Here is a 16,161-nt window from a genome sequence, read left to right as displayed (position 1 = left end):
TAATCCCAGAGCACCGTGGGTCCCTGAGATCAACAATAATGGCGTCTGGGGAGGGGAAACTGGTTCAAAGGAGACTGTAAACAAGTCTCCGGATTGCTCCAATTCCACTTCGGTCTGGCTCCTCGACTTTCAAAATGTTTGGAAAGAGAGAAAAGAAACTGAATGGGCTGGATTCTCCCAGGCGATCCTGGTGGCTCCCTTGCTGCCTCAGGTTGGAAGGGGTAGAGAGTGGAAGTGGATGGACACCCCAGAGTGAAACTTGCACCGAACTTGCCTAGCAATGGGAGATCTTCGTGCTTTAGTTGAGAGGAAGAGTCAAGCCATCTGGCAGCTGCCTTGAGCCTGCTAGGCTCTTCCACCTGCCCATTCAGTGCATCAAGATTGGGGAACCCCACACACAGGCTTAATTGAGATGGCCCCCCCTCTGCCATGTTGCCTACTGCACACCAAATATCATACATGTATGTTCTCTTCCAGCAACCTGATTTTTTGAAGGGTGGGGTGAGAGTTTTAGTTGATGCTGTTAGGCAACTGGGACTTGATTCACTTGCAAACCACACACAGCTCTACTAACTGAGCATCACGGACACAATCCTGGCATCCTACTCTCCACCTCCCCCAGGCCATTCACAACTATCGCGCACTTACCGTGCCCAGAGGCCAGTGGGTGGAAGGACGCTCTGGATGAAGGGGGTCTGATAGCCATAGAGGCAGATGAGGTGGCCTCCGGCAAAGACGTCCACCATGACACACAAGGTGTTGAAAGCCAGGCGGCTGACGGGGAAGTGGCAGGCCCACCAGGTACAGAGGCCGACAAAGAGCAAGTAGTACACACTGGAAAAAGCGGAGGGCAAGGTGATCCCTAGGATGCAAACAAGGAGGCAGCAAAGATTATTGGCATACAGCAGGTTGCAAGGAACTGCTTTGGAACTGAGGGGGTGAGCTGCATTCCAGTACTGAGCAGGGTCTGACCCAGCACAAAGCTATTTCCCACAGAAACAGAGGCATGTGTACACTCCACCTATGTCTCCTTCCATTTCTACATGTACCTTTTTTTTGGGGGGGGGGGTACAAAGTTTGTACGGGGGAGAAAAAGCTTCTTAATCCCCTTTGAAGTCTTTCCTAACTGCAAAATGCAAAAAGTCCTGTGGAAAACGTATATCAGCGGTTCAGTGCAAGTTTCTTCTAATATACCCACTTCATGAAATTTCACCTCAAATTAATATTTTTGCAAAGCTTATTTCCCTTAGTATTTTCCCAAATATAGGAACCTTTGAATGCTTTTTCAGGCTTTACCTAAATGACTTTTCATATGTGTTACAGTCAAACCTCGAATGTCGAACGCAGTCTGTTCCAGAAGCCCGTTTGGTTTCCAAAATGTTTGACAACCGCGATGCAGCTTCCAATTGGCTGCAGGAGCTTCCTGCACTCAAGCAGAAGCCGTGTCGGATATTCAGCTTCCAAAAAACATTCGAAAACCGGACTTGGATGGCGGCTAACAGATTGAGGTTGAATCCTGACAAGACGGAAGTACTGTTTTTGGGGGACAGGAGGCGGGCAGGTGTGGAGGATTCCCTGGTCCTGAATGGGGTAACTGTGCCCCTGAAGGACCAGGTGCGCAGCCTGGGAGTCATTTTGGACTTGCAGCTGTCCATGGAGGCACAGGTCAAATCTGTATCCAGGGCAGCTGTTTACCAGCTCCATCTGGTACGTAGGCTGAGACCCTATCTGCCTGCAGACTGTCTCGCCAGAGTGGTACATGCTCTGGTTATCTCCCGCTTGGACTACTGCAATGCGCTCTACGTGGGGCTACCTTTGAAGGTGACCCGGAAACTACAACTAATCCAGAATGCGGCAGCTAGACTGGTGACTGGGAGCGGCCGCCGAGACCATATAACACCGGTCTTGAAAGACCTACATTGGCTCCCAGTACGTTTCCGAGCACAATTCAAAGTGTTGGTGCTGACCTTTAAAGCCCTAAATGGCCTCGGTCCAGTATATCTGAAGGAGCGTCTCCTCCCCCATCGTTCTGCCCGGACACTGAGGTCCAGCTCCGAGGGCCTTCTCGCGGTTCCCTCACTGCGAGAGGCCAAGTTACAGGGAACCAGGCAGAGGGCCTTCTCGGTAGTGGCGCCCGCCCTGTGGAATGCCCTCCCATCAGATGTCAAAGTGATAAACAATTACCTTACATTCAGAAGACATCTGAAGGCAGCCCTGTTCAGGGAAGTTTTTAATACGTGACATTTTAGTGTATTTTTCATCTCTGTTGGAAGCCGCCCAGAGTGGCTGGGGAAACCCAGCCAGATGGGCGGGGTACAAATAATAAATTATTATTATTATTATTATTACTTAAGACTGTACTATGAATCAGCAGCTTTTTGCTGGTTGAAAGACTGGCTACTTCTTGAAAACACAGATATTTTGGACTTGGAAGGATTTGACAATAGATTTGGTTGGCATGCATATATGACAAGGTTAAAGTTCATAAAGGTTTTAAAAACCATATTGTTAGGAAAGCATTATACAATGTTTGGATTCGATATAAGGATTTGTTGGAAAATAAAACTCCTAGGTGGTTATCACCAATGGAGGCCATGGAGGTGAAGAAACTTAATATGGAATCTAAATGGCCAAAATATTTTGAAATCTTAGAGCAGGAAAGCGGTAAATTTAAACTACAGAGTTTTGAGAAAATAAAGTCCAAGGTACGAGATTGGCTCCATTATTATCAAATAATGGAGACCTTTAAACAAGACAGGAAAATTGGTTTCCAGGTGGAGAAATCGAAATTAGAAACAGAATTGTTAGAACCCAATACTAAGAATTTATCAAGAATGTATAACTTGTTGCTGAAGTGGAATACAATAGATGAGACAGTTAAATCAGCCATGATTAAATGGGCACAGGACATTGGTCATGACATTATGTTTGCTGACTGGGAACAGTTATGGACCACCGGCATTAAATTTACGGCATGTAATGCCTTAAGAGAAAATATTATGAAAATGATTTACAGGTGGTACATGACCCCAGTCAAGCTTGCGAAGATCTATCATTTGCCCAATAATAAATGCTGGAAATGTAATGAGACTGAAGGCACTTTCTTTCACCTTTGGTGGACCTGCCCAAAGATTAAAGCCTTTTGGGAAATGATTTATAATGAAATTAAGAAGGTACTTAAATGTACTTTTCATAAGAAACCAGAGGCATTTCTTTTGGGCATGGTCGGCCAATTGGTGTCAAGAAAGGATAAGACTTTTTTTATGTACGCTGCTACAGCAGCAAGGATTCTTCTAGCAAAGTATTGGAAGACGCAAGAATTACCTACACTGGAAGAATGGCAGACGAAAGTGATTGACTTTATGGGATTGGCAGAAATGACTGGCAGAATCCGTGACCAAGAGAAAGAGAGGGTGGAGGAAGACTGGAAGAAATTTAAAGCTTATCTTAAGAACTGTTTTAAAATTGATGAGTGCTAAAATGTCAAGGGAAAGGAAGATGCAGAATTACAGCTGAAATTGTTGGATGAATTAAGATGAAATTGAGAATGAAAATAAGTTATAATTTAATTGGAGTAAAGGGTTGCTGAAAAACTGTTAAATAAGGATGCAGAAAGGGTGAGGTATGGGGAAGTCCGAGAAAGAAGGCTTATGAAAATGAGGTTATGAAATTATACTTGTTCGTATGTCTTTGTTTGTTGATGTATGTCTGTCATTTTGTTTTAAAACTGGAAAATCAATAAAAAAAATTTTTAAAAAAAAACATTCGAAAACCAGAAAACCAAAACGGAGGCGTTCGGGATCTGAGGTTCAACTGTACAGTGGTACCTCGCAAGACGAATGCCTTGTAAGATGAAAAACTCGCAAAACAAAAGGGTTTTTCGTTTTTTGAGTTGCTTCGCAAGACGGATTTCCCTATGGGCTTGCTTCGCAAGACGAAAACGTCTTGCAAGTTTGTTTCCTTTGTCTTGCAAGTTTGTTTCCTTTTTCTTAAAACCGTGCATTCACTTCGAGGAGCAACTCATAGCACGCGATGTGGTAGCCTTTTTTGAGGTTTTTTAAGACTTTGGTGATTTTTGAAGCTTTTCCAAAGTCCGTGCTTCGCAAGACGAAAAGATCACAAGACGAGAAAACTCGCGGAACATATTAATTTCGTCTTGCGAGGCACCACTGTACTTTGCTGGAGAACTCCACTGCAAAATTCATAGAAGTGCAAATGTAGAAGGACAGCTGTGTTTTGGCTTGTACATTGTTTCAGAAAGTGCAAATCAGGTAGATTAGCCTTTCAACACAAAATGAGATCACATTTCTCTCCCCCCACCCCAAATCCCTAAATGTGGGTGAGTCCTGTTCTGCTCCCCACTGGACACCTACCTGCCAGCGCTAGCAGCACAATAGCCAGGATTTTCCCAACGGCCATCAAGAGCCAGTGAGCAGTTACCCGGAGCCGGGCAGCCAGCCGCGCTTGGTGCCTTGGGGAGGCCTCAGCCGGTGCATGGGCTGCTCCTGGAGGCTTTGACTCATCTCCATCCACAGCTGCTTCTTCCTGAAGGGGGAAAATGTGATTACAAACCAGATGCCACAACACCAAGGGTGGCTCACCAGCCAATAGCCTGACACATCCCCTACACAAAGCTTACTGCTCCTCCAATTAGTGGTGCCAACAAAAATGTAATTTTTAAGCAGACATGGGGTTGGGGAGAGAGAGAGGTTTAAATCTGTCCCCCCAGCCCCATGTCCAGGTGGGGAGGCAAATTGCTTCCTGTCTGGTCTTTAGGTGGATGAGCAGGGATGGGACAGCAACTGATATACACAGATCACTTGAGTAGGAGGGGACTGTGCATGAGCGTGCTTCCTGTGTGTATACACAGGAGAGTGGCCACACTCACTTCTGGCCAAACCCAATACTGGCATGTGGACTGGCAAAGGGTTAATGTGGCCCTCAAGCCTCTGCAGTACACAGAAAAGCCCAAAGCAAATTCTTTAGAGCTGCATTGCTCTGAAGATTGCACTGGGGGGAATCGTGCATGCATTGTGATTTGTGGGAATCAGCGCGGTTATATGCAACCCCTCTTTCAATGCTTTTTTTGCAGCTTCAACAGTTTCAGGGCAGGAATACCCCATAACTTACTGCTGAAGTCTTATAACTTTTCATACTGCAGATGTTCTGGGGTTTGTTTATTGATCGTCCTGCTTTTGTTACGCTATAGCTCCGGAGCATCCCTCCACATAGCAACAATGTGGTAACATGTGGGAAGCATCACAGAACTAATAAAGTGGAACAATGTGAGGATGGTCTGGTATAAATCCACCACAACTGCATTATTATTGTGCTGGCATGTAACATGCTGCAGAATGCACCGGCAAAGTATCCCACCAGTCTGGAAAGGACCCTAAGTTGCTTACTGGTAGCAGCAAAATGTACAGTAGTGGAATTCCGGAAGAGGAAACAAACACCCACACCCAGAAAGCTGCAGCGTGGGAACCATTACTGATGGACAAGCTCGTTGAGTCACTGAGAAATTAAACCCTTGATCTTTATGGAGTAGGGCCAGAGCTGCAGATAACTTGGTATTTAAAACACACACTCAAAACTCTGCTTAGAATTCAGCAACAGCATCAACAGAAGGCCAGTTTTTGTCTCTGCACAATGCAACGGCAGAGGCACAAAATCAACTGAGAACAGACTTGTGGGCTTTTTTTTTTTTTTTGTGGGACAGGGAGAGAATGCACTGTGAAATAAAATGTAACTGCATGATTTGTCAGAGGCGGTATATGTCCCAGAATGCTACTTGCTGGCTATCACAAGAGGGGAGAGAGAGAGAGCGCTCTTCCACTCAGGAGCTGATTGTGCGGTTCCCAAAGGCAACTGGTTAGAAACTGTGGGAGCAGGGTACTAGACTAGGTTGGGTCTGATCCAGCAGGGCTCTGTTCAGGCTTTTAACAGGACAGTCTTATATACAGGCTTGTTTATGTTCATGAGATTATATGTCAAAATATTACACCAGTAATGTATCCTGCCATGCAGAGCCACGGATCTCTCTAAAACAGAGAAGTAATTTCTTGGAAGGGTGCAAGGGCAGAGTGCGGAAACAGGACCAGCCCCGCACTGAGCAATGGTTGTAGAGGCAACTGAAGCATAGCTGAGGCCTGGGAATTAGATACCCCAACCCATCTCTGCCTAGCAGAGCCTTGCCAGGGAAAACAAACCTGCTTAGAGGGATCGCTTACATTCCCCTGAGAACAAGATTGGGACAAAATGATACTTGATCTCCCTTTAATAACAGTAACACCCGCAACAGCCACCAGGGACTGGATGGAGAGGCCGCGGGAATGTGGAAGGTCCTCCCTCGAGTGGTTGGTAAGTCTGCTTCCCTCCTTGCCTTCTGATCAGCAGCCAGAGCGTGGCTTCTTAAGAAATCCCCTCTGCTAAATTTAACTGGGTGGCAGCACAACCATCTGCAGGTCTACCCAGAAGGAAGACCCACGAAATTCAGTGATCCTTCCTTCCACATCAGTATAGAATCACAGAACTGAAGAGCTGGAAGGAACCCTAAGGGTCATCTAGAAGGAATCCCAGCTAAAGAATCCTTAACAGGTGGCCATCCAATCTCTGTTTAAAAACTTCCAGGAAATGAGCCTCCACCCACCTCCACCGTCAAACAGACAGATAATGCACAGAATTGTTTTGGATATGAAATTATCTTAATCGCTGTTACATATGATTTTTTAGTGCTTAAATTGCTTCATCGGAAGTGATCCATAAATCCAGAAACAAAAACAAACAAACGAATAGGATTGCATTTTAGTCATTTGGGGCTGTGCTTATTTGGTGTGTACCCCACCCCAGTTGGCTATTCTTATGCTGTTGCTACTTTAAACTGACTGGCTATTTTTAAACTTTTGCTACAAGTTGCCTTGAGAACCATTGACAGAAAGGTGTGATCTATCTGTTTGTAAACCAACAAGTAAAGCCACCGTCTCTCAGTTTCATGAGCCTTGTGACGACGGGGCAATGGTGTTTGTGAGTCCCTCCCAGCCCTGCAATGGATGCCTTTGGCGGCCCAAGTGGCTCCCCAGAGACATGCAGAGCATCCAGAGCTCTCTGCTGGAGCCAGGCTTTCCCCCCACCCACCAAGCCTGCCGCCTGCCCCCTGACCCACCACCTGGCCTTGTTTGTTTCATTAGCCGCTTTGGAAAGCGCATTCCGTAAAAGGCCTGTTTTTCTTGGCTGCCCAGCCTGGGTTCCTGACGACGCCCGAGCGATTTTCCAGCCTAATGTGGCTTTCACAGAAAAGGTATTTGGCCCCACCTCCTCTGTTGCTGGACGCACTTCGGCCACGGGCTCCAAGTCCGGCCCAGATCAATTGCGCCGAAAATGTACAAAGCAGAGGATTCCCCCTCCCCCTTGGAGAGTCCAGCGGAAAGGGCCCTGCACAAGGCAGCCTGACCTCAGAGTTTCCAGCTTTAGCTCGGCATTTGCTAAAGCTAGGAGCAGGGAGAGGCAGAGAGGGAGAAGGAGGAGTGATAGGAAGAGGGAAGGAGAATGCCCTCTCCATACCAGGAAGCAATGAGCCCCATGGCAGGGGGAAGCCAGTGAGGGGCCCAGCCTGGGACCCCAAGACTGTTCCTGATGGGTGCAAAGGGTTAGAAACCAAAACTAGCCACAAGCTGCGCCTTCTCCAAACCCAAGTGTGTGCGAGATAGTGGAGGGAATGCTCTCTGCACATGCTCAGAGCAGACTCCTGTGTGTTAATTACCTTCGTGTATTCCTTGGCAAAGAAAAAGAGGAACTTGCTGAAAACAATAGCCCAACCCTTTTCCCTCTCCCAAACCACCACTCTGTTTGCTTGTCTTGGCTTAATAAAAAACACCCTGCTCTGGTGGTGCTAAGGGCGCTCTCTCATTCCAGAGGTCCTCCTGGTGGTGCCAGGTATTCCAAAGGTCTGCTTGACAGTTACTACATAGAGAATGTTTAGTGGCACCGACACTCTGGAGAGAGCCAATGTGGTGTAGTGGTAAGAGTGTTGGACCAGGACCTCAGGAGACCAGGGTTCAAATCCCTGCTCAGCCGTGAAAGTCACTGGGTGACCTTGGGCCAGTCACAGTCTCTCAGCCTAGCCTACCTCACAGGGTTGTTGAGAGGATTAAAGGGGGAGGAAGAGAACCATGTACAGCACCTTGAGCTCCTTGGAGGAGAAGTGGAATATAAATGCCATCAATAAAAATAAAAATGGAAGATGAAATCAATATAGATGTGTGACATGCACCAACAGTTTGCTGATGTTTAAAAAGTTTATTTCAAGGCAGCCTTTGGGGAATAGCAATGCAGCCTGGTATTCAATTTTTCTGGTCTGGAAAGGTTTGATTTTTATTTGATAGATAGATAGAGCGAGATTTTTATATAATGTGTCTTTAAACATGTTGTACACTGCTCCAAAACTTCTGTACTAGAGAGGTCCGTAAACTTCCACAAACAAATACATTAAAATGTTTTAAACACAGGAGTCTGACTTTGCATTCAATGTGTCAACTTCATGGTGGGGATGGAAGGAAGAGGAATGGATGGTCGTATTTCCCCTTGCCATTTTGAGGCAGGCGAGATTACAGGCACCTCCACGTGTCAGCTTATTGGGGACTTGGCGCCACCCGCACATGAGTGCTTTGAGCAGCATCCACACTGCATCGTCCCCATCAAAACGCCACCTCATATTATCTTCCCATTTAATCTGGATTTTCCATTTCTGTGAAAAACCCAGTGAGTATAACAAAAAAATGAGCTAACACAGAAATGGAAAATCTGGATGGGGGTTAGGGATGTGGCATGACATTTTGATGAGGGTTACATAATGTGGATGCTATTAAAAATTTGGAAGCGTGAGCAGCGCTAAGTCCATGAAAAAGTCCAGTCACGCCTCCTTTCCCCAGGTCACACTCCTCACTGAGTGATTTTGCCTGGCTGGACTACGTCCCTGAACTCCTATAATGATGGTTGCTACTCCAAACAGAAGCCAGAGAGGGCCAATGTACAAAGGTTTCCTTTATGTCCATTGCTTCAACCACTGTTTGCCTCTGATCCCAGAAAGTTGCCCAAGGGTTGAAAAAAGGCACCCCACTCCTATTTTGCACCCATTCTTCTACTCTCTTATTCATGCAAAGAGCTCTTAGAATCATAGAATCATAGGAGCCATTGACCTCCTGCATCTTAACATGTGGTCCCCCATCCAGTATGAAACCATACCGAACCCTACTTAGCTTTGCAAATGTGCTTGAAGTTTTATTGCTTTCCCAATTTTGCTTAGCCCCATCTTTCCCCCACTTTCCTGATGTGAGTCCCTTCTCTGGAGAGACCCTTCCATCAGCAAAAAAAGAAAAAAAGAAAAAAAAAAGGGGGGGGGGGAGAAGCCTTTCACTTAACAATCACTGGGGAAACTTTACATCACTGATTTCTCTTTTCCAGCTCTACTGCCCTCAGATTTTGACACATTTTGTCTCAGCCCTGGGCAGGGTATGGGGACACTCCTGAGCCTGGTCCTGCACTAATTGGGCGCCAAGCAGCAATAAGTGCCAGCAGGCAGGTGGCAACTTGCTGCCTACCCCCTACACTGCTGAATCTTATCCTCTGAGATCTCACAGCAGCCCTGCATAGAAAGGCCTCTGTTGAGTCCCAGTGTTTTGTTAGGGAGTCTCTATGGCAACTTGGGAACCGCAAAAGTCGCTCATCCACTGGGGCAAATGTGGGAAACCTGCCCTCGAGGTGGGTGAGTCACAGTTTGAGGTGCCAGGAAAGTCAGTCTCAGGAAAGTCAGTCTCTCTCTCTCTCTTCCTCCTGCACTCCTCCGGAGCTAATGGCAGGGGGGGGGGGAGAGAGAGGAGGCGTGAAGAATCCTGGCAAGAGCAGGATGATGCTAATGAGAACACAAGGAAGAGCCAAGAGGTCTATCTAGTCACAGAATCATTGGAACACAAGAGTGGCGTTCAATTAAGTTTCACTTACAGAAGGCTTGTTAAAAGCAATGAACAAGAGTAGGTTGGATTCATTAAATTCATTGGGTCTACTCTGAGTTAAGCCTAGCAAGACTGAATGTGGAGAAAGAAAATGAGCACTGTATCCCACTGGGAGCCGGTCCTACCATTAGGGAGAGCGAGGTAGCCAGTGAAGGCAAGGCGCTGGGGGGCAGTGTTTGCCACATAGCCTGCCCTCCTCCCCATCAGCCAGTGTGGAGGGTGGCAGCACCATCTCGTCCTTCACCTCCGTTAGCAAAATGTTTTGGGGTGGTCCTGCTATCCCAAAGCAGGGAAAGGAGGAGCAGACAGAAGAGCAAAAGCACACTTAGGGCTTATCCACACTTCCTTTTGTCTCACTGCTTCCCTGGGGAAAGCCTCTCTTTAGCGCTCAATCAAAGCAAACGGCAATTTGGGTTTTTCCCGGACTGCCATCTGTTCTGATTTATGGCTAAACAGCAGTTCTCTCCCTTGAAAATGTGTAGAGCAAGGGGAAAACAGCTCAGACCTGTGCTTTCTAGGCACAGTGCAAGCAGAAGTGTGGATGAGCTCTTAGAAAACTGAAAGGAAAACCTGAAAGAGCCTGGGTGCTGGATCAGGCCAAAGACCCATCTAGCTCAGCATCCTGTTCTCACAGTGGCCAACTGGTTGCCCTGATGGGAAACACACAAACAGGACACTCTCCACATTTGTGTCTGCCCTACTGCAATGTGTTGCGCTGCAATAGGTATGATGAGGCACCTCCTGCAAAGGTTAGAAGCCTCTCTCTCTCTCTCTCTCTTTTTTTTAATGAATATTTATTGGCATTTTCAAAAAACCACACAAAAACAAAAATAACAAAAATACAAAAATCCGAAACTTAAAAAACAATTTAAAAAAACACATAAAATTTCAGTTACTTATTTTCATTTAACTTGTTTCTCAGACCTCCTCACACCTCCCCTTCTTGTATTCCAATTTAGACTATTAACTCAGCAAATCCTTATTACTTATTTTTCAACTTTAACTTAATGATTTATTTTAGCATATTGTTATTTTACCTTTCCTCTTCTTCTATTTCCTCATTCTATTTTTGCAAACCTTATTTTCATTTAAGAAGCCTCTCTCTCTCTCTCTCTCTCTCTCTCTCTCTCTCTCTCTCTCTTACCTGTTCAGGGCAGGATTCTGATGGGTGATTCGCTGGCTCCAGGCGGCTGCAAACACCAAGGCAGATGGCAGAGACCAGCAGAATCCCGAGGTCGGGGGCCACCAAGCGCACCGAGTTGGGGATATCGTTCAAGTCCAGCCTGGAAGTTAAAAGAGAAGTGGTAAATCCTGAAAGTGCTGAGGCTGCGTTATATGCCACAGCTGGGCCAGGCTTTGGTCTGCGGCACTGGCTAGCAATACATGGTGCAAAAGCAAACAAGGCTTGTTCGAAAGCTGGCAGCAGCACCTGCTTTCCAAGCCCCAAAAGCAGATGTTGTGCAACTCCAGATGTTGTGCAACTCCAACTCCCACCAGCCCCAGCCAGTGTGACCGGTAGTGAGGGATGATGGGAGCTGCAGTCCAGCAACATATGGAGGCCGCCACATTGGCTACCTCTGGGCTAGAACAGAACACTGAGCTTCCATGCCCTCTTCCCCATGACTTCCCAGCTGCCTAAAAACACAGGGTTTCAGTTCAGTTCCACACTCAGTCTCTCTGCCTACGAATCTTCCCAATGGGCATGCTGCAATGGATGGCCCAAGGGATGCAGCTCTAAAAGGATTTGCCCTCGCCTTTCTCCTCTATACCCTTACCTGGTGACTCCAATGTGCTGTGCAAGAGTTTCCCATGTGCTGCCTGAAAGGAGAAGGAAAATAGAGTCCATTAGCTGCCATTATCATCATCATCATCAACAACCTGTACTTCACCCAAAGGTCACAAGGCAGCTTACAACAATTAAAGCACAATATTAAAAAGAGTTTAAAACAACGTACAACCACCCAAGATAAGGTGGGTCCTAAAAATATGCACTTCAAGTGTCAAGGGCCAGGGTAAAGAGGTGTGTCTTTAGCATTTGCCAAAAGCTGTACAATGAAGATGTCAGATGCACCCTCTGTAGGGGCTGCCACAGAGAAGACCCTCTCCCAGGCTACCACCCCTCCCAAGCTGTTGACAGTGAAGAAACTACCAAGAAGGGGCCTCCTTCGTTGATCTTAGCATCTGAGATGATCTGCAGCGAAGGTGGTGGTGTTTCAGATATTTGGGGCCTACGTCATTTAGGGATTTCAACACTAGCATGAGCACCTTTAATGAGTCCCCAAAAAAGAACAGTCAACTAGTACAGCTGCTTCAAAACAGGGGCTATACGAGATCTAAGCAAAATCTCAGCCAGAAATCTGTCCACTGCGCTTTGGACCAATTGAAGTTTCCGAGTCATCTTCAAGGGCAGCCCCATGTGCAAGAAAGTGCCAGCCAATAATTAAAATAATTTGAGGATTCTATTTCTATCTTCACGGGATGAGATGACCACTCCTGAACTGAAATCAATTGTCGGTTTGTCTCCATGTTCAAGAGGTGAATCAGGGGTTGGAATGAGCTAAAAGATCAGAAGCTCCTAACTTCCTTTGAGATGCCAGAAACAAGCAATGACACGTAAAAGACCATCTCTGGTGGGTGAAGTTCACAGAGGGCTGAAAGATACATTGGATGTTGCTTCACTCTTACAAGGAGTACCACCTCTAAACCATGTTTGCGTAAACAAAGCAAGATAATACAGAAATTCTTCAGAACATGGCTCTCAGGCCAGCAGGACTGCTTGAATTATCACAACTGATAAGTGAGGGAACATCTGCGAAGGATGTTAGCTGGTACGGTACATATCAACTTAATGGGATAACAAGCATTGGAATCTGATGAAAATTATAAATAAGGATGCCAGTGGGGAGAAACAGAGTGTGGGCCCCTGCCCAATAATCTTTTTTAAGTTCTATCCGTTTCATTTTCTTGCAAGCATGCTGTAGAAACACATACTTTGGTATCTGGCACAGAATGCAGCTTTCAGATTATCTGCTGGTTCTAAGTTGACTAGAGTTGTTGCGAGCTGTAGTCCAAAATACCTGGAGGGAGGACCTCAGGTTGGTGAGGGCTGGATTAGCCCTGACAAGGTTTGGAGAGCTGTGGGAGGGTGTTTTGCTAGAATATGACATTTTGATTTGAAAAACAGATTTCAAGGTTTCCATTTAAAATTATCTCTATATACAGTGGTTTGCTGGCTGAGATTTAAAGGCAATAAAAGTATAAAACTGAGGTATTATATATCTGATGGCCTGATTTGTTTTCAAACATTCATTTGCATGCATAGCTGCTGGAATAAACAGGATGAATGGTTCATCAAGATCTGTGAAATAATAGGATGCATAGACCTTCCCTTCCAAATTAAGGGAATATTACTGACTACTAAGATCAACAATCCATTTCCTGATTTGTTTGTTTTTGGAAAGGTGGTTTGTTGTTGTTGTTGTTTAGTTGTTTAGTCGTGTCCAACTCTTCATGACCCCATGGACCAGAGGGTTGTATCCTATCTCCTGCGGGTCTGCTGTGAGAAGTACTAGTGTGAAACACCACCCATGGATTACACAAAGTTGTCACATACTGCATATGAGCTGAGCAGCTCAGACTCTACTATATATTTTGGAAAAGTTGTTGGCTTGCTATGCATTTTGACACTTATTAGAATATCATAACTAAAATTTGCACAAAGGTTCTTGAGATCAAGAAGCAGGTTTCCATCTATGTTTGCATACAATGGGACACCATATTGAACCAAGATGGCAGACCAACCCTTTCAAAACTGCAGTTTTTTCACCACTGATCTTAAAACTGTGCTGATTTTCCAGTTTCTGAGATTCCCTAAGCACCACCGGATATGAGGCTTCTAGTTGGAAGCTGCCCAGAGTGGCTGGGGAAACACAGCCAGGTGTATGGGGTATTAATAATAATAATAATAGTGATGACATGCTCAGGTATAATCATCGGATATTTCAGGTCTTTGGAGAAGTGACTTGTCAGATGTATGCAGAGATGTGGCTTGTAATCTAGTTTTCCTATATTTCCTTCTGCACAAATATGATCCAGTGTGCCTTGGTTATATTCCTTCAGAAACGAAACTGTTTTCTCTGTCTTTCTATTCTATTTCTTCTTCTTCTGCTAAATGTTTTAAGTATCAACATAAAGAAGTCTCAAGGATGAGATGTTTGAACATCACTTCAAAGCTAAGCATGCTTCTGTAGCTCACAAGCAAAGTGCCGTCAATTGAAATGGGACCACCTTCCAAAAATACAGTATCACAAAACTGTAGAGTTGGAAGGGACACTAAGGATCTTCTAGTTCAACCCCCTGCAATGCAGGAATATGCAGCTGCTCCATACGGTGATTGAACCTGCAACCTTGGTGTTATCACCACAGCACTCTAACCAACTGAGCTACCTGTGAAGGTTGTAAGGAAGCTCAGCTCTGCAACCTGTGATGCATGCAAGTTCAGGGTCTGGAAGGCAGCAAACACAGCCTGGGCTCTTTCTACATCCTTTCCCCAGTCCCCTTGTTCTATTTGTGGGGGAAACCACCTAAGAAGAAGAGTTTGGACTTGATATCCCGCTTTATCACTACCCTAAGGAGTCTCAAAGCGGCTAACATTCTCCTTTCCCTTCCTCCCCCACAACAAACACTCTGTGAGGTGAGTGAGGCTGAGAGACTTCAGAGAAGTGTGACTGGCCCAAGGTCACCCAGCAGCTGCATGTGGAGGAGCGGGGAATCGAACCTGGTTCACCAGATTAGGAGTCCACCACTCTTAACCACTACACCACACTGGCTCTTCATCTTTTCATCTAAGCTTTTCATCTTATCAGGTCTGGGGAATCCAGAAGGGAAGCCCTCCAGGAAAAGGGGTCAGTGCCAGCAGACTAAGCCCAGGGTTATGAAAGCTTGGAGACAGCTCTTCCAAAGGAACTGCTATGAGAAGGTGAAAAGCAGAGGAGAACAGGAAGGTAGGAGCACTATTCTGGGGCTGGGGGAATGGGCTCAGCTTGTGTGGAGCCACTTATTTTATAGGCCTGATGCCGAGGAGGCAGAGACGATGAAAAAACTTGTCCTGTTTAAGAATCTCAGCAGAAACGAAGAGAGCAGAGCAGAGTGTATTGAGATGTTTCTGGGACCAATGAACAGCTGTGATCAACCTTGAAAAGCCATCATGTTTCATCTCAAAATTGGAGTTCTCAAAAAAACCCCAACCACAACAGGCCATCAATTTCAAAACTTTCTGTTGGGAGAGAAGTTCCATTTCCTGAGCATCACAAGTGACAAATTAAGTTCTGACAGGCAAAGTTGTTCCATCCAGAGAAGGAGAGGAGAAGCTGTCCAGGCTGGATTTCCATACAGGGAACATTCCTTGATGCCTCCGATTCCATTGTACAGAAAGAGAGAGAGAGAACACGCTGCTTGCCAGACAGCCCCACCTAATCCCCCAGCCCGGCACGCATACCCCAGCAGACTCTGCATGCAGCTGGCAGAGAAAGATGTCAAGAAAAACAGAAGGGCCAGGGGATCACAGGCCTCGCATTCCAGCCATACACAGGGTCAGGCCCAGTCTTCCTGGGTCTCCTCTTTTACAACCACTTGTAAATAGCTTCATAAACCAAAGTGTCACCACCAGTCAAAGCATTTGAAGCCAGGCAGCAGGGTGGCATTTTTCCTTGAGAGGCTGGAGGGCTGTGACGGGAACAAAGTTCTTTACCAAAAAAGAAAATGTATTGATTTTAACAAAGAAACAACAGCATACAGCATTACCACTATGTCTGAAAAGATTCAGGCACAGGGAAATTACAAAACAAGTTTCAGATAACATCAAACAAAGAAAGCAGAAAGCAGAAAAACAATAAGGGGAATTGTTGCACAGCCAGGTACAAATAGAATGTGCAAATGAAAAGCAGAGGAACTGAGTTCTTCTAATCTGCTGCAAAGCAAAATGAATGTATATTTGGGATGCAACAGCATAAAATTTGCTCTAGTGTGATCTTTTAAGAGCAGGAGTTAATATTATCACAGCAAATGTCTGGCCACAACAAGAATGCAGCAGGTACTTGTAAGGGAGGAACAGCCAAGTCTGGGGGCTAGGAAGATGCTTTAAAACTCTTAGCAT

At 45.7% G+C, this 16,161-nt stretch overlaps 1 protein-coding gene across 1 annotated transcript in view; it reads right to left on the bottom strand.

Annotated features, from left to right (window-relative positions):
* PIEZO1 (piezo type mechanosensitive ion channel component 1 (Er blood group)) overlaps positions 1-16,161 on the bottom strand; it is a 122,556-nt gene that overhangs the window by 44,186 nt on the left and 62,209 nt on the right. The window contains exons 4-7 of the mRNA XM_081872090.1: positions 11,783-11,825; positions 11,152-11,290; positions 4,374-4,545; positions 649-862 (exon numbers count right to left, since the gene is read on the bottom strand). Of these exons, the coding sequence (XP_081728216.1) occupies positions 649-862; positions 4,374-4,545; positions 11,152-11,290; positions 11,783-11,825 (568 nt within the window). The remainder of the gene's footprint in view (positions 1-648; positions 863-4,373; positions 4,546-11,151; positions 11,291-11,782; positions 11,826-16,161) is intronic.

Source organism: Podarcis erhardii (assembly GCF_964252035.2).
Source record: "Podarcis erhardii genome assembly, chromosome: 7".
NCBI lineage: Eukaryota > Metazoa > Chordata > Lepidosauria > Squamata > Lacertidae > Podarcis > Podarcis erhardii.
Note: the sequence above shows the minus strand (reverse complement) of the source record. Positions and strands in the feature narration are given on the sequence as shown.